The following is a 17,488-nucleotide window of genomic DNA, read 5'->3' as shown; positions in this document are numbered from 1 at the left end:
GCAGCTTATGTTAAGCCCTGCATAAATGGCGTGCTGTTACTAACATTAACAGCAACACGCAAATGCCAGCTTTATGCATTTAACATTCTTGAGAGCAATTTTAACAGCATTACAACTGCTGTTAATAACATATATTACTAACATTCAGAGCATGTTAAACACAAAGATGTTAACTTCTTAATCCAAATGTTAATTTCTAACATATGTTAAGCCCTGCGTAAATGGCGTGCTGTTATTAACATTAACAGCAACACGCAAATGCCAGCTTTATGAATTTAACATTCTTGAGAGCCATTTTAACAGCATTAAAACCGCTGTTAATAACATATGTTGGCAACATTAAGAGCATGTTAAACACAAAGATGTTAACTTCCAAATCCAAATGTTAATTTCTAATATATGTTAAGCCCTGCATAAATGGCGTGCTGTTATTAACATTAACAGCAACACGCAAGTGCCAGCTTTATGAATTTAACATTGTTGAGAGCAGCATTAACAGCATTACAACTGCTGTTAATAACATATGTTACTAACATTCAGAGCATGTTAAACACAAAGATGTTAACTTCCAAATCTATTATGCACTAGATTATATATTTATTCTATACATTAGCATTTACATAAGCTGACTACAAGCTACAATCGGGGCTGGAGACGTAACGTAGAGCATTTTCTTGGTCTACTTGCGTTTGTTGCCCTTGCCCTTGCCACCCTTGGCCCCCTTGCTGCCCTTCTCGCGACGCTTTTTGGCGACAATCGAGCGTTTGTCCTTCTTCTCGCGCGGATCGACAACACGATAGCGTCCCTTGACGCCAGCTGGACGGCGGGCGCGACGCGAGGCTGTATGCTTTTTGGCAACCACATAGGTGATCTCCTTCTTCTTCTCCTGGGCCTTCTTGTAGACCTTCTTCAGCTGCTTGGCCTTCTCCTGGGAGGTGGCGTCGGCATTCTCCATTATCTTTTCGGCCATCTTTTTGGCCTTGGCCAGACGCTTGGTGGCGCGACGCTTCTTGCGCGCCTTCGCCTCCATCACCTTCTTGATGGGCCGCACATTCAGCTCCTGCACCTTGCGCTGATACTCCTCGGTCAGTTCCTTGGGCACCGGCTGCGGTTTGGTCATGTGCTCGGCCTCATCCTGTTCAAACCATACCGGCAGATTCTCATCATTGAACGCATACCGATTCCATGCGGCATCGATCAATTCGCGGCGCGTCTTCTTGCCACGCACCAGAAGCGCACCCAGCGCCAGCTCCTCCTCGCTGAGGCGCACCTTCTTCGCCTTGGGTGCTGCAAGAAAATACAAATTATTAATATTTATAGTGGATAGTGTGCAGTTGCTTTGGCTAATGTGGCCTTGCCGCTGAGATTCGAACCAGCATCCTTCATGTGACTCCCTTCTCTTCGTATTTCTCTCTCACTCTTTTTCATTATCAGTTCATTCCCATTTCTATTTTATCGCTCTGTTCTAAGTCTCACCTTTGGCTATGTCGCCAGCTACTTGATCCTCATCCACTTCCTGCTCGGAATCAGAGTCCGATGACTCGGAGCTGCTGTCCTCCTTCTGTGTATCGTGACGGGCGCGACGTTTGGCCTTCTTGCCCAGGGCCAGGGTGCCGCCGGCATCGTAGTCCTCCAGGGCCGGTCGATTCTCGCCGAGCACGGCCACGCCCTTGGCCTTGTATGCCTTGGCCAGATTGTCCAGATCATAGTTCTCCTCGTCGTCATCCTCCTCGTTGCCAATATTCTGTAGATTGTCCTTTTCATACCAGAGCGCCACGCGCTGCTGTCGCCGGGTGTCCTTGTCCCGGAAATCTCCCGATTTGATAAGCGGATGCTCGCCGCGCTGTTTCTTCTTCTGCTTGCCCTTGGTTTCGGGCTGTTCCTCGTCCTCGTTGTCGCTTAGGCCGAGACCCTGCTGCTCATAGTCGCTGTCGCTGTCCTCGTCGGCGCTCACCTCGGGCTCGTCATCGTTCTCGTAGTTGGCATCATCGTCCATGCGTTTGTCGTCCTTGTCGTATTTCTTGTATTTGGGCAGCTTGGGTGTCTCCACGGCGTCGCCGTCCACATCGAAATCGGGCTGCACATCGAGCATGGCGTCCAGCTCGCTGACGCTGTTGATGCCCTTCAGATCGAAGATCTCGTGCTCGGTCTCCTCGACGGGTCCGTCGTCGCCCTTGATGACCATGTTGAGGTTCATTTTCTCGTGCAGCTTGGCCTTCGATTTGAGCGTCTTTTTGCGTTTGCGCTTCAGCTCCTTTTGCTCCTCGGTGGCGAGGCTTTCGATTTGTTGCTGCAGCTCGGCATCCTCCATGTCCTCGATTTGGTCCTGGGTGAGCGGCTCGGCCGGCTGTTCGGCCTCTGGCTCCTCGATGACGCCCTCCGCTTCGGACTGGAACAGCTCCTGCTTGATGTGCTTCCACCAGAGCAGCAGACCCTTGATGTCCTTGCGACCCAGCACCTTGAGATCCTTGCAGCACTCGAGTATCTCACTGGTGGTCCGCTTGTGCTTGGCTATGCGCTCATCATCGATGCGTATGGAGCCAATGCCCTGCAGAGCGGCCAATGCATTCTCCGCCTGCATGAACTCCGAGGCGGCCAAATCGTTGCGCAGCGCAATATCCTGTTCCGTATAGCCCTCGGCCTTGATGCGTTTCTGCTTCTCCGGATGCAGCAGACTGTTCTTTTGCTTGCCCTCCAGATCCAGCTCCTCGAACACATATTTGGCGTCCAGCAGGCGCGGATCGATGCGATCCGGCGCCAAATAGCCCTGGCAAACAACAAAGATTTCGGCAGACTCCTTACGCGAGGCGCTCGGCTTTGTGGCATGCACCTTCTTGAACAGCTGCTTGAGCACCCAGAGCAGGGCATTGTAGTCCTTGGAGCGGAACACTTTGGTCACAAACCAGCCGCCGCCGCGCAGAAAATGTGTGCCCAGCTTGAGGGCGTTCAGTGTGAGACAGATCTGCTGATAGGCATCGTACAGCCAGTTGCGGCCCACGTTTGGGGCACCGTCGTGCAGCACGACATCGACCTTCCACGATTGCAGCTCCTTGGTCAGCGATTGGCGGCACTTTTCCGTTGTGATGTCCTCGACGAGGCCGATGCAGCCCGCAATGGGGCGTATGGGGAACAGATCGACGCCAATGACAATGCTCGATACGGGCATATTCTGTTTGGCCACCTGCATCCAGCCGCCAGGTGCGGCGCACAGATCGATGCATACCTGCGACTGTTGCAGGAAACCAAATTTGCGATTCAGCTGGATTAGCTTGAAGGCGGCACGCGATCGAAAGCCCGTCTCCTTGGCCAGCTGATAGAACTTATCCTTGCGCGTCTTTCCAACTTTCGTTTTCTTGCCCATTTTGCTGTTGTCCAATCAAATCAAATCAAATTAAACTAAGTTAAATGACAACAGAAACAGAACACGCCGCCACCAGCGCGATGCACGTGTTTAAAGTTGCTTTTGATGGGTTGGCGTTGCCAGATGGCAAACAGCTGACAGCGCTGCCATCATCTTCATGCTATCGATATATTTGCGTTCGATTTCTATTAATTTGAAAATGTCTAAATATTAAATAAGACAATACAATTGCGCATAGATAACCACAAGTAATTACATTTAAAAATGTTTGCTGTCGGCTTTGGCAGCATCGATAGTTTTGGCATGTCGATACCTATTTCAACGATACTTTTCGACTGTAGCTGCACATCACTAGGCTCTAGCTGTGCGCTGCATATTGTTATTTATGTATTTAAGTTGATTTTTGTATTAAAAAATTATATAATTAATATGCTGCGCACTGTTATCTGCGATTTAGCTCGCCTACGGTCTGTACAAATGTCAATTGATGATGCTCTGCGCATTTCTAACCTATATTTCCAGGCTGAGTGGCAGCGCCAGCCCGGCCGCCGTTTTGGTTACACAAGTGCGCGAAAAGGGACATCTAAGCCGGCCACGCTTGAGGAATCCGTATTGGTTTATACGCAAGGAGCGCACGGTATGTGTGGCCCAAACCAACTCTGTCAGAATACCTTAACTAAGTAAGCGTCTGCCTTGCAGCGAACGGACGATCTGGTCACGGGCGAGAATCGCAGCTTTATCAAGGAGGTGGTGCATGATACGTACGGCAAACCGGCTCTCATCAAGGGCATACAGACCTACGAACAGAAGCAACTGATCAAGACGCCCGTGGCGCCCACAGACATCGAGCCGTGGACGCCGGCCGTGCGTCGCTGCGGTCTCATTGCCCGCAAGATTGGCCAATATCCACTGTGGCTAAAGAATGGCGAACGTGTGCGCACCACACTCTTGCAGGTGGTGGACAATCATGTGGTCAAATATATACCGCCCGGCGAATATACGCCCGCACAGCGACCCAGCGTCAAGCATTTGGATAGATACGGCTGCGTGCTGGTCGGCGCGGAGAGCACAAATCCGGCGCTGTTGACCAAAGAGTATTGCGGCATCTTTCGGGACTCGGGCGTTATGCCCACAAAGAATTTGGCGCGTTTCATAGTCTCACCGCAGGCGGCTCTGGCGCCAGGCACACCACTAAATGTCGGCCACTTTCGGGTGGGCGAATTCGTCGATGTGCGCGGCAAGACGTGAGTGTATCAAGCATTATTTGAATCTTCATGTTATCCATTTGCCATTTGCAGCGTGGATCATGGCTTCCAGGGCGTGGTCAAGCGGCACGGCTTCAAGGGCATGCCGGCATCACATGGCGTGACCAAGACGCATCGCCGTCCCGGCAACATTGGCGGCGGCGGTGAGAAGGGTCGCGTCTGGCCGGGCACCAAGATGCCCGGTCATATGGGCAATCGCTGGCGCATTATCAAGGGCCTGCGCATTTGGCGCATCAACACCAAGTACAATGTGATGTGGGTGCAGGGCAGCGCTGTGCCCGGCTCCACAAACGGTCTGGTCTACATCTACGACACAGTTCTGCCTTTGCGCAAGCCCAAGGATTCGCCGCCATTTCCCACGCTCTACGAAACGGAGGACGATGCGCCGGAGGACATCTGGTATGATCAGGTGCACAACTTCAAGGATGAGACCATCACCTACAAGCCAGAGTAATCAGTGCCGCCTAGCCATAAGCTCGTTTTACACACTTTTTGTTGTACTATATGTATAGAACTTTGAAAATACCCTAGATAAACAAAACAAATGAAACGAAGTTCGTTTTAACTGTCTACAACCCACAGATGTTGTTACTTTTCTGACAATGTGAGCCAAATTAACCTCAATTTTTTGTTTGAAAAGTTAACCTCACTTTTTTTGTTTAAAAAGGTAACCTCACTTTTTTGTTCGAAAAGTTAACCTCACTTTCTTGTTCAAAAAGTTAACCTCACTTTTTTGTTCGAAAAATTAACCTCACTTTTTTGTTTATTTGGCGAACATGCTTTTTGCACATTTGCTGGAAGCAACCATTTTTATTAAAATCCATGAAATTTCGAATCATTTTTCCACATTCTCACGAAATGGGTGGATTCATTTCAAAATAAATGAAATAATTATATGTAGGCCTACAAATAAGTTTTATATACACTTGAACAAAAGCTCAGAAACTAACTAAATATTTTTAGGTGTACAGTTTTGCGGGCTTATAAAGATGTTTTGATTCGGGTTAAGGCTTGGTAACATTTATTAAAATCTATAAACGAACAACAGATCGGATCTTCGAGCAGATCTGATTATGAATTCCAATTGGGAAACACACACAAATAAAGCTTAGAGCTCAACAATATAGAAAGTGAACATTTTGTATCATTAAAGCAACACTTTTTTTAATTGCGCTTTTACACTCTTACATTTTAAAGGATTTTGTTAATAATTTGTTGTTGTTGTTGTTGTTAAAGATCTAATTACAATGTCACTAGTTTGGCAATAACCAAAAGATATGCCGTGTAAAACAATAGCTGTTCGCTCAGTTCTCAATTAATATAACATGCTTGGCTAATTTGTAAGCTGGTTGTTCGCGTTTGGACGAAAACAGAGAGAGAGAGAGAACAAAAATGATGAAACACAAGACTCGCTGCTTGGGCGAGCGCGGAAGTTATCACAGCAAAATGAAACAGAAAAGCGAAGTAAGTAAGAAAAGAAAGAAGAATAATAATAGAAATAAATATTGTTGCCCGACTCTCATGTGAAATATATGATAGCCTACAGAGAAGGAGAGCCTAACTGCCGTTCCTAATGGCAATACATGAAATTTTGTAGAGAAGAATATGTGTTGGGCATTAAAAATTGGAAATCAAATCAAGCCTAAAGCTAATCAAGCGAATTCTGTCCCACGCTGTGCACATCCAGTTCGGTGCTTGAGATGCTCGGCGATATGGTTGTTGAATTTGAATTGCCAGCACCGCGATCCAGATTATAATATTGTACAATTCGTGCTGGCGGCCGATTCGAGATAACTTCCGTAATTTGTCCGACAATCCATTTGGTCAATTTAATAACAGCCACATGGGCGGCAAATTGTAATATCATCGCACCAAAACCCTTATAAAGGCCACCCACGCCCTCCGTCAGCATGGTGGTGCGATAGCAATCAATTGCGCCCTGATAGTTGGTCAATATGGGCACCACAGCATAACCATTGTCCAGATTATCAATAATGGTGCGCGTGCCCTGCAGCTGCAGGCGATGCAGTATGGTCTCGAACGGAAAGAACAGCACCTCTGTGGTCAGCATGGCAATGAGGCTCGCATAGATTTCGGCATTCTGATGCTCGAGCGTATCATCGCGAAATTTGGCGCCGCGCTGCTCCTGCTTGACGATCAGGCGACGTCGCATAATGCGCGAGGAGACGCCACGTATGACCAGACTGAACAGATATTTGGTTATGCCCATGGAGACGCTGGGTCCAATCAGCGCCCAGGCGGGCAGCATGCGTCCCTTTTGCGGTGAGCTCCAGTAGAACAAACGTAGACTGCCCTCGCGAAAGACATCCAATAGGCCGGGCTTCTCGCTGGCAATATCACTTTGCACCGTCTCCACCAGCGAGGCGGCATAGAAGGGCACCACCAGGCCAATGCTGATGCTGCACAATAAATACATAAATATCAATTAATATATATATATATATATGTAGATATATATGGAGGATGCACTGGATGGCACTTGCCATTTCAGCAGTATATGCTGGCCAAAACGTTTGAGTGTGGTGCGGCTATCCACGTCCTTCGGCCAGCTGGTCACCTTGCAGATGACATCGTCTATGGCCAGTGTCATGCCGCGCACCAGCAGACAGCTGCCGAGGCCCTTCCATAACGTGGTGACGCCCTGTCGTCGATGCAGATGCACAATGCTGGGCAGCAATTGAAATGGATGCAAATGATAGCGCTGCGATGCATTATAGACCTGACACTGGCGTCGCAGCACAATGAACGGATGGCTGAGCAGATTCTCGGTGACCAGCGAGACCCATTGGACGCCAAAGACCAGATACTTGCGCAGCGACACCTCTGTGGATGGGCCAAAGAACGACATAGTTAGGCATGTGATGAAGTTGACAGCAGCCACCATAAGCTAACCATCCTCCTGGCTGTCCAGATACTTGTCCAGCGCTTTGGTCTGCTTCTCCAGCGGCAGCGACAGATCGCGCTCCGAATTCATGTACTTCAGATGTGTGACCGCATTCTGATCCGCATTTATGTTGTCCACAATTGCCTTGTCGCGGTCCTCGAGGCTAAGGCACATATTTATATAAGTGGAATCAGTGAATGCAGCTTGACTGGCTTCCTTCCACCTACCTGTTAACCAGCTGCACGCCGGGATCTCCGATTAGCTGCGGCATTGTTTGCATGTGTTCGATGGCCTCTGCCTGTGCTTGCGTCTGTTCGCCGTAACCACGATTCGTTGCATGCCTTTGTTTATTTGTTTTTTGTTGTTTTCGAGTTGTGGGCAAGAGTGCGTGCATTAGTTTTGTGGCGGGCGTTGCAAGTTAACGAGTTGCACTTACATTAGAGTCTTGTAATTGTTGATGCTGCCTGACATAATATTGTGTGTTTGTGGCGTGTGCTTGAGTAGCCCTTCTAAGGTTAATGCCTCTAAGTCCCTGTTTCGTATATGTGTAAGCCTGCTGCTGCTGCTGCTGCTTTGCTATTTATTTTAAACACTAAATAACTTTGATTTCCATGTAACTGTGTGAATTCAAACTAGAGATGGCCGCGTGACACGTGCACGAGCTCCCCGCTGAATTTGAAGGCATACGCCAGACACACGCTGTACGAGTACTTTTGCGCGATAGTTAACCCTTTGGTATGCCTTGCCTTTTGGCTCTGTTTCCCTTCTTCTATACATGACTTAAATTTAACTTTACAGTTGTTAACAGAAATGCAAACTGCATTTGCTTTGGGTCTTTCTCAACACACAGAAACATGCATATCAGAAGAATAAAAAGTTCTTAAAATGAACAATTTAAGTGTTAAAGCCTGTTAAGGCTTGCCACAAGTATCGATACACGCAACCAGTGTCGTATTGTTATCGCAAGAAAGTTATCGAAAGCACACCCACGCCGGCTGTGCTAGAACTTATCGGCATTTTTACAGCTGTTCGCGCTTTTTCATTTCAATTTACAGTTTGAACACACAAATGACAAAAGCCGTAAAACAAAGCGGCATAATACGCTTAAAAGCCAGGATATGCGATCTGGAGCGTACCCTACTGGGCGGGCAAAGTTTTCGGTGCGTATATAAACACATTTTTCGCACGCAATTAGTTAGCTAAATGCGCTTTTCAGCTGGCGCAAATTGTGCGCTGAGCCCAAAGTCAAATATTGCGGCGTCGCCTTGAACACCTACTGGGTGCTGCGGCCCGAGGACGAGCATATTGTTTATGAAGCACATGCAGCGGGCACCCAACGTGAACACAATTTCGGCTCATTGTTGAGCGACTATCTGCGGGCCGATTTCGACTTGGAGTCGGAGCAGGCCGGCTGGATGCAAGCGGATGAGCATTTTGGCAAATTTGTGGGCAAGCCGGTGCGCATGCTGTCACAGGAGCCGCTGGAGAACATTGTTTGCTTCATGTGCAGCCAAAACAACAATATAAAACGGTAGGCAAGTCCTTTAACTCGCCAAGGGTGATATATATGCATATTTAAACCCAGCTGGTGTCCAATTGGCATTCATCTCTCTCTCTGATCTTTTAGGATATCCGCCATGATTCAATGGTTTTGCGCCGCCTACGGACACAAAATTGGACACTTTCATGGGCAGGATGAGTACACGTTTCCCACACTCAAAGCGCTCAGCGAACGCAGCTGCAGCGAGCTGGATGCGGAGCTGCGTGCCGCCAAGTTTGGCTATCGTGCCAAGTTCATAGCCCGTTCGCTGTCGCAGATTCAGGCGCTTGGCGGCAATGACTGGTTCGAGCAGCTGCGTCAGTTGCCCTACGCTGAGGCGCGCGAGGCTTTGGTACAGCTGCCCGGCATTGGCTACAAGGTGGCCGATTGCATCTGCCTCATGTCGCTGGGCCATCTGGAGGCGGTGCCCATTGATACGCACATTTTTAAGCTAGCGCAGCGCCATTACCTGCCCCACCTGGCCACCCAGAAGAGCGTGACCAGCAAAATCTATGCTGAGGTGGCGCAGCATTTTCAGCAGCTGCATGGCAAATACGCCGGCTGGGCGCAAACGGTGAGTAACGGCCGGTAAAATAGGATTAACAATATTAAGAACCGTTTCTTCAATATTTTTTTGCAGGTTCTATTCTGTGCGGACTTGCCGCAGTTTCAGGATAGGTCCCAACAAGAAGCCAAGCCTAAGAAGCGCAAAAAATGATTCAATTAGATTTTGTTTTATGTACATTATGTGTATGTATATATTCCTACATACAAACGTGTCCGTCATCCCACATAGATATTTATGTTATTTTTAGCCAAAATTATCCCTGTGTGTACTCTAACCCGTCCATAACTTGTTTAACTCACAAATAGCCGTTTTTGTTTTCCACACGACATTTTGACAAATTATTAATTTCACCATTTTGTAAATCTTAGGTATGGATCTGTGCTCGATAGCTGCATTAAAAGCGGAACAGAGCCTGTAAGTAGCGAAAAGTTTTTACCTAAACATTTCAAAAATGTTCAAATTAGTTTCTCTGTGCAAAAAGAGAGCACAGTCAACCTCGAATATATCAGATTTCGGGTAAACTTCAGTACTTAAAATCGTTTTTAATACTTAAAACTTTATTTCTGAACTGTAGCGTGGTCCGATTCTCAAAAGGTTTTGTTAGGATAGTACGATAAATGATGATGATGATAAGTTCCGTGATATATTTGGAAAGTTTGGTCATCCGGCATAATTCAATTAAGTTCTTGTATGAACAACTTTTTTGTCCGTCTGTCTGTTCCTATGCAAACTAGCCTCTCAGTTTTGCATATGTCCGTGTTTTTGCTACATAAATCGAAACCGGTCGGATCGTACCGCTATATCGTATAGCTGCCATAGGAATGATCGGTCGAAAGTTCAGTTTTTGTATGGAAAACTTTTTTGTTTATTAAGATATCTTGACCAAACTGGACATTTATAGGTTTCACTTTGCTCCTCATATATATACCAAATGTTTTTTTTTATCGGACTACTATGTCATATAGCTGTCATAGGAACGATTGCTTGAAAATTCAGCTCTTGTATGGAAAACTATTGTGTTTTTAAAGCTATCTTGACCAAATTCGGCATTTAGAAGTTTTACCATGCTCTCTACATATATGCAAAATCTTGTCGAAATCAGACTACTACAGCATATAGATGCCATAGGAACAATCGGTTGATAAGTAGGCTCTTGTACGGGAAACTTTTTTGTTTTCTATGGTATCTTAACCAACTTTTACATTAATTAGTTTCACTTTTCTACTCATATATATACCAAACCTTTTTGACATCGGACTACTATATCATATAGCTGCCATAGGAACGATCGGTCGATAAGTAGGTTCTTGTACGGGAAACTTGTGTTTCTCAAGGTATCTTGACCAAACTCGGCATATCTAAGTTGTACTATGATCCTCATATATATGCAAAATCTTAACAATATCGGACTACTATATCATATAGCTGCCATAGGAACGATCGGTCGATAAGTAGGTTCTTGTACGGGAAACTTTTATGTTTCTCAAGGTATCTTGACCAAACTCGGCATATATGAGTTTTACTATGCTCGTCATATATATGCAAAATCTTAACAACATCGAACTACTATATAGCATAGCTGCCATTGGAACGATCGGTCGAAAACCGAGTTCTTGTATGAGAAACTTTTGTGTTTATCAAGATATCTTGACCAACGCCAGCAATTATTTTTTAAATTATGCTGCTTATATATCTGCCAAGTCTTATCAAGATGGCACTACTATATTATAAAGCTCTGTAGGAAGAATCAGTTTAAAAATGAGTTTCCTTATGACAAAATATTTTGTTTGCTCACATATCCGTAACCGAAACGCAAATGCTGACGAGGGTATTAAATCTTTGGCATGCCGAATTTATTAGTTCGAAAACTATCGTGTGTCTTCAAGCTAATTTAACCTTACTCTGCAATTACGAGTTTCATTTGTTTGCAAGGGTATTTAGTCTTCGCCGTGCCGAAGTTAGCCGTTTCCTTTTGTTCTTTTTTTTTTATACCCTGTACCCATTAAAAATGGGTACATTTGCAAAATGCAAATGTATGTAACAGGCAAAAGGAAGCTTCTCCGACCCCATAAAGTATATATATTCTTGATCAACATCAATAGCCGAGCCGATCTAGCCATGTCCGTCTGTCTGTCCGTCCGTCCGTATGTATGAACGCAAGGATCTCAGAACCTATAAGAGCTAGAGACTTGAAATTTTAGATGTAGGTGCTCCTAGCTCCCGCGCAGATCAAGTTTGTTTCCGATAATCGATAACTTACTCCGTTTCCAAGCAATCGATAAAAATCGATATCGATATCCTGTTTTTTGGGCAATTCTGGTAAATAATAAGAACTAGAGGCACCAAACTTGACATATAGCTTCTTAAATAGAATATTTATATGCATTTGATGTTGGAAGAAGAGGGTTCAGGGTATCCCCTAGTCGGGAGCTCCCGACTAGAACCTCTTACTTGTTTTTTTTTGTGTAGGCTGACTGGACTTCACATCTAAACGGTGATTCCTTTCCCAGGCAACCAGTTGCAATTACCAAACAGATTTAACCCATTTGATTTGGAGCACTTGAAGTGTTGCTGGGCTGATGAAGGGGGAGGCGGTGGGGTGAAAACTGAAATTTCTTGTGTTACTTTGCTGGCAAGGGATAGTGCATCACTTAATCCGTTGGCTTTAATTTTGCACGCTGTGCTGTAACAGAAACTTCAATGGGATAAACCTTTTAACGTCAGCTCCAGAGCTCAACACAAACACAAGCTTAACAAAAACAAAAAAAAAATAACGCAAAATACTTGCATGGCGGGCACATTGCGCGGTTGCGCCACACCCCTGACCCCTACCTTGCCCGGTTAAGGTGTAGCTGAGCTAGTCGAGGCCGGAGGAGGAGCGGGATGAGGGAGCTGGTCTGGGGCTGGGGCTGGGGCTGGGGCTGGGGCTGGGCATACCTGGCAAGCAGTCTGGCAGTTAGCTAACCCTGCCTGCCCCCCAGGCAGCCGGCCTGCATCCGTCCGTTGCCATGGAATGCGAGTAACTAAACCCGAACGCAACTACAAGCCGCTGAAAGTATTTTGCTAACACTTCGCGAGAGACTAAACAGCTTTTCAGTGGTTTTACTTTGCACAAAATAAAAAGCAATTTACTTATAAATTTTGCACAACAATTTTAGGACTAAAAAACACAAACAAAAAGAGCTGCTGCTCTGCAAAGATCTCCTTGGCACGCCGAATAATCAATGCCCTGGCAAGGTCTCAATTTGAACCAGCGACCCTTCGCTTGTCAGTCCGACGCAGTTTCTGGCAAAACAACAAATGTCTTAATTTAAACAATGTGAGAGTCATACAGTTTAGCTTGTTCCAAGCTTGCTTGAGATATCTTAAAAAAACACAAGGAATATTTTTATAGGGAAAGAGTTCAGTTGTTTGATTGTTTCTATGCAAGCTATATGCTATAGTCGTACGATCTATCTGACTTCAACTCACAGAGCGAGCCGCACAGCCAAATCGACTCGTGTCTTCATATTCTTATATAGAAATATGCCCGTTGGCTTCGATTGCCTTCCATGCACACTTTCTCAGATAATTCGAATACCCTCTGTAAGGGCATAAAGGTTGGTAGAAAAATGCAAGCCGCCAATTCACCTGGGCACCGACAAATAACGGGCTAACCATACAATTGCTTAGGGATGAGCGCGTGTCACGTGTACACTATCGTAATTGAAATCGAATAGATTTCAGTTGATTTTTACGTGACACGCACCAGACACGAATTTGGTATCAGGTGTGCCTCGTGACACGTGTCTTCGTGTCTTGTCTTAGGTTTTTCTATTTGTCCTGTCGGACAAATAACAGGCTAACCGACACGACCTTCGAATCGAGTGTAAAGATAAATGGTTCGCGTGAGTTGTGCACTCATTCGTAACACGAACTGGCACGACTGATGACCTTTGCTTAGAGATGCGTGTTTGTCGTGTTCGTGCATTCGTGTCTTGTCTTAGGTTTTTCTATATGGAAACGAACACGCGCTCCTAACGGCCAGCTGATACTCATTGGAGATGGGCACGTGTTGAGCTTCGTGTCACATCAGATGCACGTCTTTTGTGTAAGAAATTTAAGTTGGAGCTGCGAGCGTGTTCAGCTCTGTTTTCTTACTCGACTGAACGTAATCTAGATCTTAATTTGAATCTTGAGGAAGATCTGAAATTGAAATTTAATTCTCTTTATTTATTTAAAAGAAGAGTCTTCTACTGCGCAACAATTTCAGAGTTTAGAAGTACGTGAGATCAAGTATATTTGTAAGTTATTTACTCAGGCATCTGCTCAACATCGATAAGTATCGATAAACGACTCGGTTCTTTTTTTCAAACCCTTATCGAAGATTCTCGTCATTTAAAAAATATTGGTAAATATCGATCTCGCACACGGTTTTTTTAAGGCATAGCTCGAAGACTTTAAGAGCCCATATTAAAGCACTGAAAATTTCATAAAAATCGGACTTTAAACACCGAAGTTAATTGAGGATGCAATTCCTAGACATAGTCTGCGGCAAGGTGAAGAGGAAGCACGTGCTTCCTTTGTGAATGTACATAGAGGAAAGGCAAAATGTTTCTACTTGTATTTGTTTTGTTTATGTTTTAGGAATCTCTTATCCCCAACATTGTTTGTATTTGTGTTGTCACGCGCCCATCTCTAATGCTGAGCACGGTTCGTGGTCCTTGTGCTCCTTAAGGGGGGAAGAGTCCATGTGGTGTCAGCTATAATTTAATTTAGACAACAGCTAACCGCAGCCAACCGACCACACATACATACACCTAACTTTCGGCACCGGAAGCAGACATACTACACACACACACACACACACACACATACACACATTGGATTAACTGACTTGGACGTGGGCGTCACAGTTATGGGTTTCATGCTCTAAATTATTTATTAGACAGTTTAATTTTCAATTCACAACATTGCAAAATGCGTTGCACGAAGTGCAATCAAATAACTTGCACAGCAAATCAAAATTTCAAGCTAACTGATGGGTGTACGTGCGTGTGTGTGTGTGAGTGTGTGTGTGTGTGTGTGAGTGTGTGTGTGTGAGTGTGTGTGTGTGTGTGTGTGAGTGTGTGTGTGTGTGTGTGAGTGTGTGTGTGTGTGTGTGAGTGTGTGTGTGTGTGTGTGTGTGTGTGTGTGTGTGTGTGTGTGTGTGTGTGTGTGTGTGTGTGTGTGTGTGTGTGTGTGTGTGTGTGTGTGTGTGTGTGTGTGTGTGTGTGTGTGTGTGTGTGTGTGTGTGTGTGTGTGTGTGTGTGTGTGTGTGTGTGTGTGTGTGTGTGTGTGTGTGTGTGTGTGTGTGTGTGTGTGTGTGTGTGTGTGTGTGTGTGTGTCCATAAATATAATAGCAAAAACAACTTGAGGTACTTGTGCGAGCTGTGTAGTTAAAATACTGCAATTAACATGCATAATTACTTTGAGTAATTAAACTCCTGGCTCATAATTACTTGAGTAATTGTAATTGCTGCTAGTTATTAAATTAATATTAATCAATAAATTATTTAACTATAATTGCAACAAGTTTGTTATCTCTATATATAAAACTGTTTGTCCTGATTGACTGACTGATTGATTGATTGACTGACTGATTGACGCTCAGCAGAAACTGTAAGAGCTAGGAAACTGAAATTTGCACTTGTGTGAGGACGAGGTTTAGGAAAATTCCATCCTCATCATCTATGAAACTTTTAAGTCTGATCGGCTGCAAACTCATTTTCAAAGATCATTGAGAGAAAATTATGCTGGACGTGCCACGGGCAAGGCTGAGCTATATTATAATTATACCCTGAACCCATTGAAAATGGGTATAAGGGTATATTGTATTTGTGCAAAATCCAAATGTATGTAACAGGCAGAAGGAAGCAACTCCGACCCCATAAAGTATATATATTCTTGATCTGCATAAGTAGCTGAGTCGATCTAGCCATGTCCGACTGTCCGTCCGTCCGTCCGTCCGTCCGTCCGTCCGTCCGTCCGTCCGTATGTATGAACGCAAGGATCTCCGAACCTATAAGAGCTAGAGAGTTAGATGTAGTTGCTCCTAGTTCCCGCGCAGATCGAGTTTGTTTCCGATAATCGATAACTTACTCCGTTTCCAAGCAATCGATAAAAATCGATATCGGTTTGCCCTGTTTTTGGGCAATTTTGGTAAATAATAAGAGCTAGAGTCACCAAACTTGACATATAGCTACTAAAATAGAGTATATATATGCATTTGATGTTGGAAGAAGAGGGTTCAGGGTATCCCCTAGTCGGGAGCTCCCGACTAGAACCTCTTACTTGTTTTATATATGATTTTCGACAATTATATTTTCTTATTCAAATTCTTTTTATCTGTTTTTCAGTTATTGCAAAAAGGAAAAGTGTCATGTGTGTGCTTTTATATTTTTTTCAAATTTTTTTTTTCTGTGTTTAACTGTGCTTCCTCTTTTAGGATAAAAAGTTAATTTGATTTCTTTTAAAGAAGCTTTCCAAAATCAATAATTTAATTTTTTTAAAATATTTTTTCTGTGATTTTTTTTTCTGTGTTTCATTGTGTTGCCCTAGTTTTGGACAAAATGTTTATTTTTTTTTCGCTTCAAGGAAATGTGTTTTAATTCATGATTTCATATTTTTTTCTAATTTTTTTTTCTGAGCGCCATAAATATGTTTAAGTGTGTTTCCTGTTTTGTGATAAAAATGATTTAAGTTCTGTGACAAAAAGAAGCTGTTGAAAATTAAATATAAGAAGGTAAGTACATCTATTAATTAATTAATTTAATTCGTAAACTATAAAAATCGGGTTTAAAATCGAAAATTGTTGCTGAGTTTGAACTGGCGACCAGCCGTTTGTTATTCCGATGCTCAAACACAGCTAAGCCACATTTTGTTGTTGATGTTTCTTAACAAACTCTGACTTAGACTCTGTCTTAGACTCTGACTTTGACTCTGACTTAGACTCTGGTTCTAGTATCTAGATCCTCGGTCAAAACAAAATCGCTTTTCACGAGTTTTGTGCCGTTGTTCATGGTTTGGCCCCTAGCTCAATTTGGCATCTAAAGCTGGCAACATTATTCCTGGTCAAAATGCATGTTTAAGTCGTAGCTCAATTATCGTATATAGACATAGGTCGAAATTTTGAAGAAATAGCCGCACGTTGGCAGCATGTCAACTGCATTGAGCCTGTCCCGAATCGAATTTGTAATAATTAACGCTGGCATCTCAGTCATGTCGAAGGGCCAAGCAGTTGAGCTCACTCGACGAGCGGCACATTCAGCAACCTTTGCCATTGCCCCAGTGACCAGGTTGTAAACTTTTTCGACAGCCACGCAAATAATGGTCATAAATACGACGGGCGTTTAGAAAGGGGAGTGAAGGTTGCGTCAGCTACTGGAGATGAGCATAAAGATGGAGTTCTTGCCAAGGTGTTGCTATTTCTTGTTCTTGTTATTGTTATTGTTGTTGTTGTTGTTGGTGCAGGTTACACATAAATTACAGCGTCACATGCAACGAGTTTTCAGCTTCTCGGCATTAACCGCGTAAAACGCCAAAGTTTTCTGTGTTTGCCGCGGAGTGAAAATGTTCGAAAACTGCGAACTGTTTGTTGCCTGTTGGCTGTTTGGGTATGAATGTGGAATGGTTTTGGATGGTCGCTGGTGGTCGCAAAAGTTGCAAGTTTGCATAACCAGAAATTGTTGTTAAGTTGCCAAAAAGTTGCAGGCTACCCCAAAAAGTTGCCCAAGAGCTGTAAAGCGTTGGGTTTATTAAATGGCCAAAGCCAGGTTACAGAGCAAATGCCAATGGCGGCTCCACGGGCCACTGCCAGGTGAAACCTGCA

General features: G+C 44.5%; 4 protein-coding genes across 5 annotated transcripts; 2 read left to right on the top strand and 2 right to left on the bottom strand.

Moving 5' to 3' along the window:
* Nucleotides 1–577: 577 nt before the first annotated feature.
* On the bottom strand, nt 578–3,545 carry LOC115767750 (pre-rRNA 2'-O-ribose RNA methyltransferase FTSJ3). The gene is made up of 2 exons (XM_030712065.1): nt 1,477–3,545; nt 578–1,287 (listed from the first exon to the last, which is right to left on the bottom strand). The coding sequence occupies exons 1-2, from the start codon at nt 3,359–3,361 to the stop codon at nt 680–682; spliced, it is 2,493 nt and encodes an 830-aa protein (XP_030567925.1). The 5' UTR covers nt 3,362–3,545; the 3' UTR covers nt 578–679.
* A 167-nt stretch (nt 3,546–3,712) lies between these two features.
* LOC115767751 (39S ribosomal protein L3, mitochondrial) lies at nt 3,713–5,185 on the top strand. The gene is made up of 4 exons (XM_030712067.1): nt 3,713–3,828; nt 3,884–3,998; nt 4,061–4,605; nt 4,660–5,185. Exons 1-4 carry the CDS (start codon nt 3,791–3,793, stop codon nt 5,078–5,080), a joined length of 1,119 nt encoding a protein of 372 aa, XP_030567927.1. The 5' UTR covers nt 3,713–3,790; the 3' UTR covers nt 5,081–5,185.
* A 253-nt stretch (nt 5,186–5,438) lies between these two features.
* LOC115767764 (solute carrier family 25 member 46) lies at nt 5,439–8,152 on the bottom strand. The gene is made up of 5 exons (XM_030712086.1): nt 7,968–8,152; nt 7,759–7,872; nt 7,540–7,694; nt 7,131–7,470; nt 5,439–7,046 (listed from the first exon to the last, which is right to left on the bottom strand). The coding sequence occupies exons 1-5, from the start codon at nt 8,000–8,002 to the stop codon at nt 6,275–6,277; spliced, it is 1,416 nt and encodes a 471-aa protein (XP_030567946.1). The 5' UTR covers nt 8,003–8,152; the 3' UTR covers nt 5,439–6,274.
* A 398-nt stretch (nt 8,153–8,550) lies between these two features.
* Nucleotides 8,551–10,053, top strand: LOC115767766 (N-glycosylase/DNA lyase). Of its 2 annotated transcripts, XM_030712088.1 has the most exons (5): nt 8,551–8,691; nt 8,748–9,062; nt 9,159–9,645; nt 9,712–9,821; nt 10,008–10,053. In XM_030712088.1, exons 1-4 carry the CDS (start codon nt 8,600–8,602, stop codon nt 9,787–9,789), a joined length of 972 nt encoding a protein of 323 aa, XP_030567948.1. In that variant the 5' UTR covers nt 8,551–8,599; the 3' UTR covers nt 9,790–9,821; nt 10,008–10,053. The 2 variants fall into 2 exon arrangements, with proteins under 2 accessions (XP_030567948.1, XP_030567947.1); XM_030712087.1 differs by lacking the exon at nt 10,008–10,053 and having other exon boundaries at nt 9,712–9,919.
* The last annotated feature ends 7,435 nt before the right edge of the window (nt 10,054–17,488 follow it).

Source organism: Drosophila novamexicana, unplaced genomic scaffold, assembly GCF_003285875.2.
Source record: "Drosophila novamexicana strain 15010-1031.04,08,12 unplaced genomic scaffold, DnovRS2.1 tig00001453-arrow-arrow-pilon, whole genome shotgun sequence".
Taxonomy (NCBI): domain Eukaryota; kingdom Metazoa; phylum Arthropoda; class Insecta; order Diptera; family Drosophilidae; genus Drosophila; species Drosophila novamexicana.
This window is presented reverse-complemented; position numbering and strand designations above follow the sequence as displayed.